At 38.4% G+C, this 18,780-nt stretch overlaps 1 protein-coding gene across 1 annotated transcript; it reads right to left on the bottom strand.

Moving 5' to 3' along the window:
* Positions 1-171: 171 nt before the first annotated feature.
* On the bottom strand, positions 172-980 carry a5 (antennal protein 5). The gene is made up of 2 exons (XM_017142222.3): positions 832-980; positions 172-773 (listed from the first exon to the last, which is right to left on the bottom strand). The coding sequence occupies exons 1-2, from the start codon at positions 976-978 to the stop codon at positions 288-290; spliced, it is 633 nt and encodes a 210-aa protein (XP_016997711.2). The 5' UTR covers positions 979-980; the 3' UTR covers positions 172-287.
* Positions 981-18,780: the final 17,800 nt, after the last annotated feature.

Below are 18,780 nucleotides of genomic sequence, written 5' to 3'. Positions count from 1 at the left end.
TTTAGAAAATGTAGCCAGTCAATCAAATCGTTGGAGGGAAATTTAGGTAGAGTGTATCATTGCAGTTGGCTAATCCCTCAAGTGGACCAGTTTTGCAGTCAGTAGAGCGATTGGGGGGAATACTTAAAAAAAAGTATAATAATAATCCTTTATTTAAATTCAAAATCCTCATTTGGAATGCTCATGACTAACTAAATCACTTTATTTAACAAAAACAGGGAACATAAAACTTAAGAACTCAACCAAGGAACAAAACAACCGCTCGAGAACCACTTAATTTTCGATCTTCACTCGCTGACACCATAGAGTGTCTTCATCAATTCCGGCACATATTCATCCCACCGGGATTGGAATATATTTCCCGCCACGGGCGATCCCATTTCATATTTCTGCGCGAATTTCTTGACATCAAAATTGCTATGACCATCGGCATTGCTTAGCTCGATTTTCTTCTCATCGAAGTCCAGTTTATCCGACTGCTGATACACGAGAAGGAGATACCGCTGGACTCCACTGTCCTTTGGCGGAAGAGGACCAAAGTATTCCGAAATCGGTTGACCCTTCATTATATCCAAGCCGGGAATATTGACCACCAACCAGTGGAGCCAGGAGCGATACATGGGATTATCCCGATTCGGAGCATCGGGACAAATCATAACCACGGTGTAAAAGGACTCGGGATCCGCATTCCAATCGAGCCTGGGCTGGAACTTGAGCTCTGTAGGAGTGTAGGACTTTCCCTCCTCAATGTCAAAGGTGTTGTCATATTTTATCTAGGACTCCAAAGAAATCAAAATAATTTTGACATTATTAAATAAATATATTACTCACCCTAAGTAATTCCCTGGGAGGCTCGTCTAAAATTTCCGGGATCACCTCCATTTCCTTCATTATCCTTCTGACATTCTCGCTATCGTCCTGACTGCGACCTAGGCAAATAAAGCCCAGGAATAGCAAATGACAGACCAGCAATTTCATTGCTCGTTTAATACTTTTAAACTGAAAACTCTAGTCCGCACCGCACTTATATAGTCGATATGTCAATAGTAAATATTATTACAATAATTGAGCGGGTATTAGGGGCAATTTTCTATTGAGCTCTAGAACGTTTGCACAAAAGCTAGACAAATATTTACAACACATTTTTCGTTGATTGGGGAAACTGAAATTGGTCCAATTGATATTCATTCATTCCGATAAGTAGCAGAAAATTAGAGTCACGCAGTGTAGAATATTTGCTGACTGCATTATTTGTGATATTTCAGTTGGTATAAGGTCTTCACGTATAAAGTGTATATTTTATTAAAAAAATTATGTTTTTTTCTCAATTAAAAACCATAAGCTTAAACGAATTCCGTAATTTAATGAGTTCATTCATGTTAAAACAATTAGTTCAAACTTAATCTTAATGACTTTTAGCCTTGCACACATGACTTCATTCAGCCACAGGCCAGGGCAAAGCGGAATAAAAATATAAAAATATTTCATTATAGCCGGGAAAGGATTACATAAGCTGATGCATTTACATGCCAATTATAAAATATTCCAGCTGCTTTACATGATTTCCCCTCTTTTTTCGTAGGAGAAAAAATGAGAGGAGAGTGAAAAAGCAAACACAATTCAGGAGTTGGCAGCATGTGCGTCTAATGTGCGCACATTAGCAACACAAATGCAGCCCAGGACGAAGGATAAAGGACGCAGGACGAGGGACGTGGGAGCCTTCAAGCCAGAGCCCAGAAATACTGGAGCGGAGGACTCGAGCCAGAACCAAAGCCACTCGAGCAGACGAACGCACTTAATTTATGCAATTTGGTTAACAACGTTAAAATAGTAGACGAGGCCAAGAGGAGCCCAAGGATGCCAGACATAAATCAAAATGGAAACAATAACCCGCCAGCGCAGACTGAGATAGCTGCACAGCAAAAAAAATATTAAGTGTATATTTATGAAATCATAATTCGATTATGTTGCAAATGACAGCTGTCAGTGACTTTTCACATATCATTTTGATTAAATTTTTTTCCAAATAAATAAATAAGTATTTTGTACTATAATAATAATATTAAATAAAAAAAAACATAATGATATCCTTTTATGTAAAAAATATATCTGTCATTGTAGACAGGATGCTGGCAGGTATTTTTTTCCCAGTGCACACACACATGTGCGGCCAGATTGGGGAACTGTTGCGAAAGGAGTAATAAGGATAATGAAGCGGCAGCGTTTGCGGCATGCAACCATGAGGCACTTGCCATGTAAACGATGATGAGCACGATAATGATGGCATTTCAATGAGCTCACACACAGAGACCCTCGCACACAAATTTTCCTCTTTTCCGCTTTCCTGTCGCTTTTCTCGTCGCAATTTTCCTCCGCCAATATTTGCTCAAATATTGGCTCATTATTTGACATTATTATAGATTAATTAGCTTATTAATTATTTTAACGCATGGCATGGGGCTCTCCACCGATGTTTGTGACAAGCGACTGAGATTTGGGAAAAGTTATTAATATTCAAGCAATTAGTTGGGAAAAAAGTAGTTTAATCTTTCATAAAGTAATTGGGACATATAAGTAAGATTGGATTCGTAGTCTGATTAAACTGTAAGTAAATTAGTATACAAGTTTGTTTTAATATTTATAAATTATTAATTTACTCATAGGAGGCTATAAAAAACCATAATTAATCCATTTTAATTATAATGGTTTTTTAATATTCTAATGGTTTTTATTATTGTTCAATTATTTTGTTATTATTCTCTAATAAATATATTTTATTTAATATCTTTATTATGGTTTAACCAATCAGCTAATCAAAAGAGGTTTGAATCGAACACTAAGTGAGGTCATTGAACCCCTTTTTCAGCTGGTTCCGTCTAATTTTCAGGAATATCCTTTGAGGTTTTATTGGGATTCCCCCCGCATTTCCCCCCTTTGTAAAACTACTTAGTTTGTTGGTTGCTGCGTTATCTAGTTACTTTTACAAGTTTTCGCCAGCCAGGATTACAACCAGCATCGAGATGGAGTCTGCTGTTCAGGAAACTTTTCCGTTGCTCCGAGTTTTTGTTGTTGCACTAATTTGCGTGACCTTTTGGGGAGTGGCCAAGTGGGAGGTGGATATTGAGGGTGGACTGCTAACCAGGTAACCCAGCTAACCAGACAAGAGCAGCCGAACCGAACTGAGAAGGCAAACGCAGAAGCAAAAGCCTTTTGAATGGCATTTCATTTGCGACGCCTTTCAACGTTAATGCCATGGAAAATGCATAAATTGTGGCAACCAAGTGCTGAACTTGCAGCCAGAACAAAGCCAATTTCAAGGAGAGCGGTGCTGCTGAGGGGGTAGTGCCAAGATATCAGCTCGTTTAATTTCCCAGCTTATCTGTGCAAGGGCTTCTCTCGAATGCAGTCTGGAAAATGCTTTCAAAGAGTTGAAAATAACAGGAAGGAAAATATCCGGAGGGTGGCATCCATTTTCGGGTTTCTATGAACTTACAAAATATTCATAGTTTTACTTTAAACAGGAAAATGGGATTATAACATTATTATTTACATTAAAGAAAGATTAATAATACATTTTCTTTTATTCACCCTAAAACAGTAATATATCTTAAAAATTCTGAAAAATGTAAATAAAAGTACACTTCTGCAACAGTTGAGTGCAGTTCGATTTACACTCAAATAGTTTGCTAAAATATGATTGTAAATACAAATTCCTCTTTTATTACTTCATCAACAGCTATCGTAACTTCACTTCTTGAATCAAAATGATGAAGCCAATAAAAGAAAACCAAAGGAGACACAATTCAAGTGGAAACTCGGATAAGTGAAGCCAAGAAAACAGCCAATCAAAGAGCGCCCACACTTTTGTAACGAAATTAGGCGACTTTATAGTCGGGAGATATCCCAGCGGATGAACCCTTTGGAGGACACTGGGCGATTTGCATATATAAATAAATCAAGATGTTCAAAAATATATTCATAGTGCACGCACACGAGCGCCGGCATTTACAACAAAACGATTTTCCACTTGACATAAGCTCAAGTGGCCCACGCCCCTCGACGGGAGGAAATTCAATCTGTTCTTTCCATTTAAACAATTTTCAAAAAACTTGTTTATAACTCAATTTACGCAGACACACACTCACATGCCCAGAAAGTAAAACGAAATAACACTTAAATAAATAAACACAAAAAGTGCTTACCCGATGCCAAAGTTGGAAAATGAACAATTCCATTTTGCGATTGTGAATGTGTTTGATTGTGAATGGAAATGTTTGGTGGGCCGGGGGAAAGTGGAAATGGGAAATCCTCTTGTCTGAGTTTTGGTTCACACGCATGTAATACACAATGGCTGTTGCTGTTGCTATTGTTGCTGCAGCTCTTAACATGGCACGCGAAGAATCCTCCAAAAAGCGAAATGGATATACGAGTGTATGTAGATATCCAGGCGCTTTTAGTGCTCCGTCTCCCTCGGACTCCGTGTGTTTGCCAAAGGATACAACATTGAAATTGCCAAATGGCATTTCATGCATCTATGTGTGCGGGCTTTTTGGGGGCTGGCAGTCAACGGGCGTGGCAGGCGCATTTTTGAGTGCTGCCAAAACCTTTTGAGTACTTCTTTTTGGCACTATACATTTTTATTTAATTTATTAAAGGCTTCATACTATAAATGTATGAAAACAATCGAGGGTGCCACTGAAATTACTAACTTTTTGAAAATATTTATTGAGATTTTAGATCGCTTCTTTTTTAATTGCATAAGTGATTTCAAACCCAATTGATTTATGTGTTCCAAAATACCAATATAATTATAAAGAAATATCTTAACAAAATTCGTTTTATTTAAATAATAGGTGTACCAAACTTTAAAACCAAGCCAAAAATAGTAGAACACCCTAAAATATATTTCCTTAATTCCTCTTTTCGCTTTCAATCATTCGTATTCATATCTGTTATTGACATTTTATGCATGACATTCCCTACTCATCCCCGTTTTTGTGCCATCCTTTCAGCATCCTTATCCCATGTCAAGAGAGCAGCGGGCAAAAAAGTTGGCCTGAAAATGACGCGAGTTGTCATCGTGAATTAAAATAATTGATTTATTTTAACGCAAGTTGAGCGAATAAACAAACTGATGGAATGGCAAATGGGTGGAGCAGCTGGTTTGTTTTTGAAAAAAAAGGGAAAATCGTGAAAAGGGCAACCGCACTTGAAGTTGTCAGCCGCAGAGGAAAATCAAAGGAAAAAAAGAAAAGCGTCCTCACTTTTTGCGCAGTTAAAAACAAATATAAATTTAAAGACAAAGAGAGCGTACTGTTGATGAAATTATTAGAGAAATGGACAAATTACTAAAGGGTTTTGCACCCGCGGGGGCCTTCATATCTTATCTTAACCGATGCGCAATGTTGTGTAAATTGTCAAAAATTATTAATTGCCTCGTTATTCCTTGACTTGATAGCCGGGGGCTGGTTTTTGGAACTGGCTGGCTATTTCCCATCCACCCACTTTAATTAGCCAATAAATGCCTCCGCGAATGGGAATTAATGCCGCTTGTTAACCGTCGGCGATTTGTTATCGTTAACAGCAAGTATTTTCTTGTTATTTTCGTTGCATATTTCTTGGTTTTAGACTCTTTTCGGGAGCAGTTGTTAAGACCCTTCTGGGTTAATCGTTTTGTTGCCTGCTGGCTGGCGGATATTATACTCACTCTTTTTATTAGTCGTCATTAATATTTTTATTGGATCTGCTTGGCAACTTTCGGTTGCGGTTCGTTAATAAAGACATAAACGCGAGTTATGCGCTTCAGGGGAGTGGGAAAGACATATTTTTCACAATTATGAAGCAGCCATTGAGTTTTAAAGCAGAAGAACCTTTGCTAGCATATTTAATTAAAAGATTTGTAAGACCTTGACGTTAATAAAGATTTGAAATAAAGGTGTCTAAAAGTATGCAGCAAAATATTTTCAACGGATTGATTTGAAAACTCTTCCTTTTTTTTCACAGCATATTTTTAGCCATCGTTAAAAGTGATTTCAAAACCCTGGTGTTTCTCTATAACCATATTATTCTCAGATTTTCAAAGTTCTTCGTTTATTGTGAATCCAACTTAAAATGGCCTGAGTACAATTTCCGCAAAACCACTCTAAAAGTTTTTAAGGCTTATTCGGTTCCATTGTCATACATTTATCCAGACATTTCATTTGGGCCATAAGCCTTGCCTATTGCCTTAGTTTTTATCTCGGCTTTTGCCACAAATTGCATTCAAATGCAAACCGCAGGAGTCACATTAGGATGCAAGGAGTCGTAACCCGATGCGGCCATACTTTGTCTTCCGAAACCTCCCCACAAAATCGCTTTTCGCCCAACTTCACCCCCGAATCTTGGCCAAAAATTGGAGCAGCATCAGTGGAGAAACGAGACGGCAGTCCTGTGCCAGAGCGAGAGAGGAGATAGAATAGAGCGAAATTTCTATTTTATTGCGGTTTATGAAACGGTTCATAAATAAGCATATGTGTGTGAGTGCACATGCATTTACCATAAGTTTGTGTTCGTGGACAGTGCGTTTCAGAACCATAAGGCTTATAATATTTAAAAAAATAACTTGTTTATAAAATGTTTTCTATTTTTAAAATATCTGAAAATATTTTATATTTAATTTGCTTTCCTGGCTTGGCAACTTTCCATTTATTTAAATTTCTTTCACTGCCCTTACATCCCCGAAACGCTGCTTACATGGTTAGGTATGTAAACCCAATTTACGTCAGAATAACTGAATTTCTGCGGATGAAGCAAACCGAGGAGCAGAAGAAGGAATTGTGGAGAAGGAGTTTCAGCTGGAGGACAAGTATAATTTTACTACTGACTGAGTTTTTGGTTTGGCACATTTCCTGCAACCAAAATTCACATGGGTCTCGTTTGAAGACCTCTCTTTAAATTTCCCCATCACAAATCGTGTTAATGCATTAAAAATTAACCACCAATTTGAAATACTTTGTTATCGAAGTACACTCCTTTTCGGCTGCCTTCCAGCGCTGCAAAAGTTTACGCCAATAAATAATGAAGAAAAATTTAATAATACCTTCGCCGAGACAAAACTTGGCCATTATCAAACATTACCGAAAGTTTGCTGTTCAAATTTTACAACAAATTTAACATTAATTTGACAATTTACATCGCAGCAGCCAAATGGCCCGAGGACTGAGACACAAGGCAAATGAATGGCTAAGTGAGTGGACGGGAAAGTGCGAGGCCAAATGAATATTCAATTTCAAGTTGATTCGTAGCCAGTTTAAAAGTTGCCAAATTATCCAAAGTAAATATTGTTTTTTTATTTGGAATTTGCCAGGGGCGGTTTTTGATTGGAAATTTGTAATTTAAGTTAAATTGCAGTTGTTTTAATGTTTGTCTAGAACTTTGGCTTAAAATATGCGTTAAACATAGACCAATGAAATGAAAATATCTCCACAATAACTCTAAAAATTTCTCAATCGAACTATTCATCCACTATTCATCAACAGCCCTTCATTTGAGGCACTCAAAATATTTATCACTGCGTTGCGAAAACCAAAAAAATAGCGAAATATGTGTGCACTTTCATTGATTGAACGCTGGCGGACCCGAAAGGACCTCTATTAGGGTTCCATTCACAGAGTTCTATATCAAATTTCACATCTATATTTTACCCAGCTCTCGCATGCACAATTCCCAAAGTGAAAAATCCCTCGAAAAAAAGGGAAATTGGAACAAACGAAAAAGAAAAAATAGGTAACAACTGCAGACCATAGAGAGACCATAAATTTTCCACTCTGCCTACGCTCATTTGCACAGCGGATTAAAGGGTCTCGTCGGGGTTTTGCACTCCCCAGCTCACTTTGTCTCGCCCGCCATTTATTATGCCTTTGCGTAGGGATTTTCTTGGTTCTCGTTTCGCCATTTCTTTATTTTTTTTGTCCATAGTCCTCGCAGCGGAAAGCTTGCAAAAGTGATTAATGCAAAAGTTGGCACACCGGACTGGGCACTGGACTCCTCCTGTCGAATTCGTACCCCAATCCCAGTCTGAATCCGAATCCGGGTTCCCTGTCCAAAGAACCAAACAAATTTGCCAGCGCGAATAGAAAACGCCGCACAACTCTGGCATTTTTATTGAATTGCGAGCTCTGGAATGCGTCTGCCTCTATGGGCAGTCCATTTACCTGAAATGGCGAAAGGACCAAGGACGAAGGGTTGACAGGGGCGGAATGGCGGAGTTTTGACTACAACTGTGCGGATTAAAGCATGAAATACTCTGAAAATCGGCTTTTGGCAGCAAAGAGTACTCGGGACAGGTGGCAGCTTCCACAACTGAATGTTAAAGCTGAGACACGAAAGGCAAAAATAGAACAAAAGATGGTGGAAAGCGAAAATGGAATACCCTTTCAATAAAATATCAGGAGAAAGTATTACATATTTAAATGATTTATAGGTTACAAAAATTTATGAAATAGTTAATCACTATGATATAAAAATATAACATAAATTTTTGAAAGTTTCCTTAATTGTATAGTAAATAATATAATGATTGTTCTCCTCTCAAGTTAAAAATTGTATTAAATAATTACAGCTTTAAATCAATTTCCCAGCTTTTCCAGTAACAAGTTTCCCCGAATAGCCGGAATGCCAACGTTTTAAGACCAAAGCAAACACATTTTCAATAAATACGAAACGAGCTGGAGACAATAAAATGTCAACCAAATCAGGAATCAAAGATTCCAGTCCTACGGCCCCCAGGAAAATGTTAGAGGTGGGGAGGGTCTGATGCCTATCAAGCCATCAAACTGGCAAACTGGCGAACGAGTCCCTGTCGCTGGGACTTAAACAAAAGTCAAAGGACCGGGGCCAAGTGTCACTGACATCGACTGGGGAAAAGCGGAAGGAACGGAAAGGCAAGGTGGAAGTGGAACCACCACCCTGCCAGGGATTTTCCTTGTTCGGGCTGATTTTAGCCTGCATTATTGATGGTAATTTTAAAACGTGCCCTACAATATTTTACACATTTGCCGGATTTACAGTTTTCGCTCCATCTAAAAAATGCCGAACCACCCCTTGGATATCCACACACCTCTCCCTTTTGTTTCGGTTCGTTTCGATTGACGCTTATCTTAATGGACCAAACATATGGCAATGGCGACCCTGTGGAGCTGAGTGTCGAACGTGTTGATAATTTAAATAAGCTACTTTCCAGCTCCAATCTCCCGCGCATTGCGCATACGCAGCGTTGGCCCGCCAGACTGCCTGTCGTCGTTGCGATAAGCGACGGTAAATGATTTTTCGATTTCATATTAATTTTCGCTCGTCAAATCCCAGAGAGATTTGTGTGCCAGGCGTGTGCCGGGCTTCATTAAAAAAATCTTTAGCATTTTTGCATGTTCTACTTTTTTTTGCGTGGGGGAGGAACAACATATTATGGGGGAATTTACACAAATTCCTTGGATACTTGGTTAGAACAAGGGATGTGTTGGGATTTTTAATAGAGCTTTGAGAGGGTTACATTTAATTGATTGCTTTTTGGGGGGATCATGTGGGAATGTGGGTAAGGGGTAATGGGACATTGAAGCCTTAAATATATATTAAATTTTTTAATATCATAAATTTTATAAATCATATTTCCTTAAGTCAAATCAAAGTACAATATTTTTATAATACCAAAATCCAATCAAACCGCATGCTTTCCTTCCATTTCAAATTAAAATTCCTTGTTCCCCTTATTAACGAAAATTCCAAGGATGCCCCAAAAGGACAAACCGGCCAGCACATGTGCAATTTAAGCGTATTAGCAAAAGCCCAGAAACCAAGGAGGGCGCACACAAAAATCAAATCAATTTTAATTTGGGGGGAAAACAAGTGGCCAGAAAAGCGGGGAAAATGCCAGGGCAGGCGAAAGGAAAAGCAAAGGAAGGCAAACTAAACAGAAGTCGGAAAACTCAGACGGCCAAGAGTCGGCAGACAACCCCTCGAATGCCTGTGCTTAGCATATGTGCATAAATCTCAGGACAGGCGAGCCAAGGGGCGATATCCTGGCGTTGGTCTTTAGAACAATCTAATAAAATGTCTAAACGCTTCAATGACAATTCGAGCATGTAAAGTATATACGTGGGGGGTGTGTACGGTACAGTGTGCACTCTGCATGTAGGAAAAGGACGGAAGTCGCAGGCATACATGTTGCATGTGGCGCGTAAGCCGTGTTGTACACTCGCAATCAGCTCGGACCGCCTTTATTTCCCGTTCCGCCACCCTGAAAAGTAGGCAATAATCGTAAGTGAAACTCCGGCTGGGGGGCGGAAAAGCCGGGTGGGAGTGAGAGTTCAGTGGCTGACCCCTCAAGACCTTTGTCTGCTTTAAGTTGTGGCGCTTTGTAATTGAATTAAATGAGATTTCAATATGCGGGCACATGCTTCAATGGATTTAATCTGCGACGGCTGGGGAAAGTAATATCGATGGCAGGAGCTCGATTTGGTCTTAAGGCTTCGTTCGGTTGATTGGGGTATTTTAAGGCGAAATATTTCCCTTTAATTTTAATTCTTTACTTGCTTGAAATATTTCTGTAACACACTAATTTTAATCAAGTGAAAGTTTGTGGGTTTTCTGTATACGATTTTTGTAGTTTTAATATATTAACCCATTAAGATTATGTTTTCCTTATATTTTTTTTAGTAATTCTATACAAGTTGCAATCAGTTTTTATCCTTCTCCCTCTATTACTTTTTCAAGATCACCTCGTCTGGACATTTCGATTCGGGCACTCAATCGCCATCTTTAGGGTGAATTTTAAAAGTTTTTATTTGTGTTACTTTGCGTCCCTCTTCCTGGCTGATAGTCAACATGCAAACTTCAATCAACACCAGCAAATATCAACCGGCCAAATAGAGAATGGCCAAAAAGCTCAAGTCTCCAAACTGTCCCGCATTGTGTAATTTTTCAACTTGAGACTGACAAAAAAGTAGGAGACCCAAGGAAATGAAGAAGAACGGCAGGAGCAAAAGAAAAGTTTTTGTGACTTCTTATCGTTTTTCCTACTGTGGTAAGGGTTTTTCCCTCTTTTGGTGGGAGATTCAGGGGCGAAGGGGCGCTGACTTTGACCATTGTTTTATTTACCTGGCCGCCAACTTTTCTGTCTCAGTGTGTGTGTTTGCTTATTTATATCGCATGATTGAATCTTGGCCAACAGCAACTTTTTCTATTAACTTTAATGCCAGGCAACCAGCAGCTCTAAAAAAAAAGCCAAACTAACCAGGTGAGTGTGTGTAGGGTATCTGTCTGTGTCTCCACCTGTTTGTGGTCCCCTTCTCCCCGCCCTTTTCTGTTCGCCAAATGAACTTGATTTTTATCGTTTTCGTCTTGCATTTCCACTTTTCCATTTTCTTCTTTCCGATTTTGTGTGTGTGCCTGTGTATATTGATTTGCAACGTCTTCCACTTGGCTTGACTTGACTTGTTCAAGTGGCTTCCATTATTTATACCCTTAACTAGGGGTAATTACTGTGAGTTTCTCTGGGGTAAGGTTAAAAAACGGGCATTAATTGGGATAGTTCCTTAAAACATGAAAATGGTAAATAAAATGGTTCCAATATTTAATTTGTTTTGCAGTGAAATCAATTATAAAGTATCAAATTTAAAAGAAATAAAATATACTTTAAAATATTTTAATGATCTATTGTATTATTTTCTCCAGTTAGAGTATATAAAATGTGTAAAATACCTGAAAAACCCAATTGAATTGTTTTTATGCCACAATTTGAAACCGAGAGCTAATGAAAAGTAACCAAAAGTCAAAGCTTTTTTGCTGCCTCAACGGTTCTTTGTTTTTTTTGCGGGGTTTTCCCTCTTTTCGACAATTTTCAATGAATTTCAGAGGTTTCGGGCAGCTCAATTATTGATGACTTGTCAAGTTTCGCCAAGTTAAGGACCGCAAATAACACAGGTAAGAGTTAATTAACACTGAAATGTCGCTACCGAATGGCTTTATAAGAAGCGGGACTTTGCCCAGAAGATTTTGTGGATGTTGCCTGGGAATTGAAAGCAATTATCTCAATTTAATTGCATGGCTTGGAGCAGGATTTCGAGTGCATTATGTAATTTACTCATTAAAACCATTACACATTTGCCTCAAGTACACAATGCACATGTCAAACATGTCTCCCTCGGTGTGAGTGTGTGTGTGCTTAATGTAAAATATTGGCATTGTATGACAAGCTCATTAATTATGCTGCATATCGCAGTTTATCAACACAATCGTCTACTTTGAGGAGCCTAACCGTTCCCGCCCAACCACATCGCCCCTCCCATTTGGGGCCTCTTGGCATAGTCTCGTATTTAATTTATAACCCGAAAACCCAAAGTTATACATTTTAACAGGATATGAATAAAGTTGAAGACAATAAAAGCAAATAAAGCAGACAGACAACTCAACAGAAACAGCCACACAGAGATAGAGAATCTGGTGAATGAATAGGGGGGACTATGAAGTTGAGGGGATCGGAGAATCGGAAGATTCATTATCTAGCACAACATATATCCAAGTGTGTGCGTGTCCTTAAGGTATCAGAGGCATAGGAAGTTATGGAAGGGGTCTTTAAACTGGGAAATTAAATGTTATAGTAGGAGAGAGAATTTGGTAATATTTATGATCTACCATATTTATATGAAAATTATTACTTTTGTATTGGACAGAAAACCTAACTTAAATTGCCTAAAGATTTTTAATGGCTTTGTTTATGTATGTATTTGAAGTATTTACCCAAAAATATGAACAAAGCTTATGCTCTAGAATTTTATTATATATGTTTCTACTTTTCCCTGACCCCTTTTAAAGTTCAACCTGCGCCCCTGGTTGCCCAGCATCTATTCATTTCAGTTTTGTTTCTATGCGTATTTAATGAGCAGACGTGCGTGCAAATTCGAGCTCAGACCATCTGGAGTCCCGCTTATGTCCTTAAAGAAATCCTGCCGGCAAGTGTTACATGCACATGCGAATGGTTTGAGTGTGTGCGGGTGCAAATACGTGAACGGCCAAAATGAAACCAAAACTTTTCATGCTCGATCGCTGGGGCAACAAAATAAGCAGCAGAAAACGTGCATTCTTCTACTTGGCCACTTAGAAAACGAGGGAATACGTGCAAAAGTTTTCCATTTCCGCTTTGGCAAACATTAAAGCTGCCAGAACGAATTTACAACGAGCTGTGAGATACAAAGATACAAAGCTTCTGGGATCCACGGACACACACGCACGCCCGAAGGACCAAAAGAAGCTGCCTTTTCCAGAGATAATCAATGGCCAGAAAGGAAATGAGAAGCGCTGATAAATCAAATGCGAAAACGAGAATTCAGCAAATAAAACCAAGCGGAATAAATGAAATGCCAGAAAAGTTTAATTGCAAAAAGAAGAGAAAACAATGAGTTACGAAGATTGCAAAGAATTTGGGGAAGTGGAAACCACTGCAAAAACTTGGAAAATTCCTAAACTCCACTGCAGTATGCACACAAGTATAATTATTATGTTTAGGTTAGAAAAATGTAATAAAGGGGAATACAAACACGATAAAAACATAATTTTTATGCTTTAAAAAAATTAGCGAAAATTATCAATAAAATCGATTCGACCTATTTACGTATTTTATAACTGATATTTTAATATTTTTAAGCTTTAATTAAACTGCAACGCTTAAATGATATTTCTTAAAAAAATATTTAAATAAATCCAACCTGTTGCCCCAGCTTTTGCTTCAGGATCTCAAATCCCTTCTGGTTTTTCCTTAGCCCTTGGCTAATCCTTCGAATAAACTTTGCCCACTCTCAATTAGCGCATTTTATTTCGGGGCGCCCCCAATTAAAGTCTTAGGGCGCCAACAAAAATCCAACGCCTTCTCCTTTGCGCGATTGTAAACAGTTTTACCGCTGGCCCATAACTCTAAGCCAATAGTCAACATGGGAAAATAAAACAAAACAGCGACCAGACGACACACTTGACGTTGGGGCTTGTTTTCCGGGGTTTTCCGGGGTTTCGGTTCGAGATTGTTAGGAGGGGGCAACTTGAAATTTTCAACAATAGCAAAATGAAGCAAACGAAGCAGGGAAGCCACTTTAAGCCCCGCAAATCCATAAGGCAAACAAAATGGATTTCAAATAGAGAAGCGCGACCAGGATTGGGAGGAGATGCCCGTCAGAACGCCCCCCCTTTTGCCCTGCCCATGTGCTTCACTGTAGTACAGGCCAAATCGACTGAGGCGGAGCTGGGACCATGGCATCCATCCCTTCGCTGTTGCTATTGTTACCCAGTCACAGTGGTTTTATTCATGAAAAAAATGTTAATAAAAATAGTTTTTAGTTTTTAACAAAAAAATATAAGATAAAAAAAATAATATTTCCGAATTTTGAATAAAATTAATAATGTAATATTATTGGGATAATTAAGAAAAAAAGTCTTAAACCTTTGGATTATTATTTTGCATTAATTATCTTTTATTCTTCACAATATTTCATTTAAATAAACACTTTTGTTAGTTTACCTTCTGTTTCGCTTATTTCTTAGTTCAATCCACTGTTCAGTGTCGATAATGCCACACAATATTTTCACAGTGGTTACACCAAGAAGGCAAATTGCCACCGAGTGTGGGCGGGGGGAGTCTAAAATATAGGAGGGGGCTAGAGGAAAAAGCCGCCATCGGGTGTCAACATCGCTCGGAGCGCAAAACCAAAAGTTTGTTTTTCAGCGATTTTTTGTAAATTCTTTCTGCTGCCGCTCCATTTCTTTGTTCTTTTCCGTATTTTTGTGTACAGAGCTTGAGGCTGTTTTTCGCCAGACTGACATTTCTGCCAAGGAAAATTGAAAATTTTCTACTAATCGCAATCGATATGCCTTGCCAAATGTCACTCAGCCAGGGAAAATGGGAAGTGGGGTGGCACTCTGGAGAGGGCTTCACTCGGCTGGATCTGTCTGCGATTCGGTTTTGTGCAAACAAATAAATTGAAGAATACTCGAAAATTAAATAAATATTTGGCATTTTTCAGCTGCAAATAAATTACAATAATGAATGAGTCGCAAACGGAAGAATGAGGATTTTAAGAGTCTCGAAGGGAGACAGATAAATTACAGTTGAGTTGACAAATTAAGTTGCCACCAGCTGAGGCGCTTATAAATGGCTAGCTAATAAGATTTCTCATTTTGGCAAGTTTTTAGTTCCCAGTTGATTAAGATGGCTTTCGTAGTGAGCTGTTATTTTAAAAGAATTCTAATTTAAAGCTTTAAATTAAATTGCATAAATTATTCTATACAACTTTAATGGGTTTTTGTCGTAATTCTTTTATTACAAAAAATTAAAAATTACCCTAGGAATTATTATATTAAATACAAATTAATATAAACAAATACTCAATTTAAATGTAATTCTTGTAGCAAAAATATCACCCATTTCAGAAAAAAGAGTTTGTCCCTTTTAAAGACTCAATCGCTTCGATTCCCCGACATCCGTTGGGTGGCCAAAAGTCACACACTCGACTGGATCCTCAACGGGGGCAAATTAAAATCCACGCCCAATAACGAGGCCATGCAACGCCCACCATCAGCGTCACATGCGTCCATTCGTGGCTGCCGCTGCCACTGAATTCATTCACAAGGACCCTCTAAAACAGAGGCGCAGGTCGGCAAGAAAAGGATTTATATAATAAATTATTTATAATAATTAATTTCAACAATTTACAGATTTTTAACAGATATAAATTCATAGACAATTTTTTGCTCAATAAAACTGATTAAATTCAGACCAGTTACATCTTTATAGGCCCCCCTTAAGCACGTCTCTGCTTTAAATTCACCTCCCAGCCGACTCGCCTTGGAACAAGAACAGCACTCCGCGTCGTGAGCATAATTCACAGCTGAGTGAATTTTAAGTGGTTATTGCAAAAGTTGGCAAAAAGGCGGCATCAAGTAGCGAAAGTGTTGGGCCCTCCCACTTTCACTCCCCTTTACACATAGGGCATACTTTTTATTGAGTTACAGGAAGGAGCCGAAAGGGGGATACTGCAAGGACTGACGTTCGTCTAGGAGAAATTAGGTTAAGCATTATAAATAATTTGATTAGCCTTAATTGGCATGAACTTGCAGCAAATGCCAACGCAGCTTCCCTCGATAAGATTGGCATGGCTCGATATCGTCAGAGATGGCAGCTTGATAACAGTTTGAAAAAAATAAAATAAATATTTTTATTTGTATTTAAATTGAAGTTTTAGAGAGAATGTTTTTGTAAACCATTTATTTTCATATCTTAATTATTAAACATTCTTAATTAGTTTATGGTATTACCTTCCTAAATAAAACTTGGAAATGTTTTTTGTTTACGAAATTAATAGTTTTAGTTTAACTGATTTAAATTAACCTAATTCAATTATAATAATTTTAGTGAAAATAAATGTGATAAGATTTTAATTCGTCCTATCGCAATTGCCTTTTTTGAAGTACAATTTCTCCCATCACGTGACCATCTCTACATCTTGCTTCAGTTTGGAACTTGGCATTTATGATTGACAGACACGCGCTCCCCGGGAAATTCGACGGGAAAGCATTCGAACCCGAGACGCCAGACGGAAATGATTATTATATAATTGAAATTGATAGAGGGAGGGAGCTTATCGGTTAAGTTGCTTGGCCCACTTCAATTATTCATAAAAGCGAAAGAGTCCATATTGATTCCAATTAAAGATGCAAAACCATCTGGGCTCCTGTGCTTAATGGATAAAATAAGCCAAAGGCCAACTGAAGTCCTCGAATGAGGAGCCTTTCACTTGTTTGCCTCACGATTTCGAAGCCCAAAGAAGTTCAGACAGGAAAAACGTGCTCAAGTCGATTTGGAAATTCGCCAGATGAGAGGGAAACCCAGAGGTCGAAGGAATAATGGGGATGGGATTGTAAAATAAGGGGGCAAAGGTGAAATTGTAATGAGAGCTGAGAAGAAGAACAATAAGAAGTAACAGTCCTTAAAGTCCTTAGGTATGCCTCCTTAATGTTAATTATAATTTTCTAGGGGCTGGCATTATCCCTATAGTTCAGCCTCCTTTAATCTTCTATCTCGTTCTTAAAGCTGCCCAAACGTATTCCATTTTTGACTAACTGCCGCATTTGCTCGGCTCTCAAACTCATCCGATAAGTAGTACGAATCGGTTATTGCATTTCAGTTGTCTAACCCATCAATAAGAAAGGCCACAGCAGCTGCCTGAATCCAAAATACCCAATCCCCAAACCCCAATACCCAATACCCAAGTCCTGATCCTACCGAAAAATAAACCTGGCCACTGGACAGACCGAATTGATGATGCATACGGCAAACACGAGAAGCAACTACAAACAGGGAGATGTTCGATGTTCGGGGGGAAAGACAATGACAATTGCATTGACATTTCGACAGAGGGAACTACTCGTCCTCGAACCACTCGTCCTCCCCCGTGGAGCCCCGAATCCCCCGTAGGATTCGTCCTGGCTGCCAGACCGAAACATGACCATTTACTGTGGAAGCTATCGATTGCCATTGCTTGATTTTGTCATTGGGATTTGTTGTCAGTTTGATTTTTGTGGGGTCCATTTCGAGTGAACAGACGGGAGGTGCACTGAAGAAAAAGTTCTCAGTGTTGTAAAAGGGTTTACTAAAATGAAAGGCTCCTTTTTGCGGTAGCTATTATTAGAAATATACAATTCTTCTTAAGTATTATTTTCAATAATCCAATATTTCCAATAACTCCATAACTTTCTCTCAGTGCACCATTGAGTATATTTGTATTGGTTTGCACACTAACTCTATCTCTCTCAGTTTTTGCCGAGTTTATTTAGTTGTCATTGCGAAAATGTTTGCTTATTGTTAGTGCGTTTTTGAGCCAACATTTCTTCGGTATATTGAGCTGCTGGGCATTTAATTTCATCACTATAAATTTTCACAATTTCCCCCGAAAATTCTCTCTTCACTTCATATTCAATTTGCTGGGGCTTCACAAAAAAGAGCCTGCAGGCGGACAGAATTTTCCGTGCACTTTCCTCTGTAATTGGCAACTGCAATTGGAAATTTTACAAAGGCCTTGGACCACGCCCCCCGCTGCCACTCCCCCATTCACGCCCCATTTCCCATGGAGTTCAATACATTGATCAGTTCATTTAATTTCCGATTCGGCAACTCGTGGGCCATTTTAAAGCTGAATTTCGTTTTAATTGTCTGTATTTGTCTATTCGGTTTTATTTCCCATTTAATGCTAATTGCATTGCGTTTTAGTTGTGGAACTGCGATAATTAAAACGAAAATCCAAAATGCTTTTGGTGTTTCGGAATTGGCATGAAATTGATTTGAATGTAATCCAGTTAAATTAAATAAATACGTCAAAGTTTAAACTGAAGGTAAAATTCAAATTTTAAACTAGAAATCATGAGTTAAATTTGATAAATAGTTGTAGGTAGTCTTAATTATTTCAATATTTCTTTGGCTAAAAACCATTCAAAATGGGTAGTATTTCTCTAATATTTTTCTAAATAAACTTTAAAATTTTTTATTATTAAGTTGTTTTCAATTTAAAGCACTTTACCTCCGTTATGGGAGGTCTGGCTTCAAAATGAGACACCTGCCACTTGAAAAGCTCTCGCCGCTGCAGTTCGGCATCCGATGGTTAAGGGATTTCGGTGTCCGCAATGAAAACGAAAATAATTTCACCGAAATTCCCGACTGGTGACCATGGCAGCCAAAAATGACGGAATTGCTCGGCCAGACGCAGGTCA

Source organism: Drosophila takahashii, chromosome 2L (assembly GCF_030179915.1).
Source record: "Drosophila takahashii strain IR98-3 E-12201 chromosome 2L, DtakHiC1v2, whole genome shotgun sequence".
In the NCBI taxonomy this organism is placed as follows: Eukaryota; Metazoa; Arthropoda; class Insecta; order Diptera; family Drosophilidae; genus Drosophila; species Drosophila takahashii.
This window is presented reverse-complemented; position numbering and strand designations above follow the sequence as displayed.

Coding starts and splice junctions, on each gene's coding strand:
- a5 (XM_017142222.3), bottom strand. CDS start 978: ATGAAATTGCTGGTCTGTCATTTGCTATTCCTGGGCTTTATTTGCCTA. Junction 774..831: donor CTCCCAGGGAATTACTTAGG/GTGAGTAATATA, acceptor TTGGAGTCCTAG/ATAAAATATGACAACACCTT.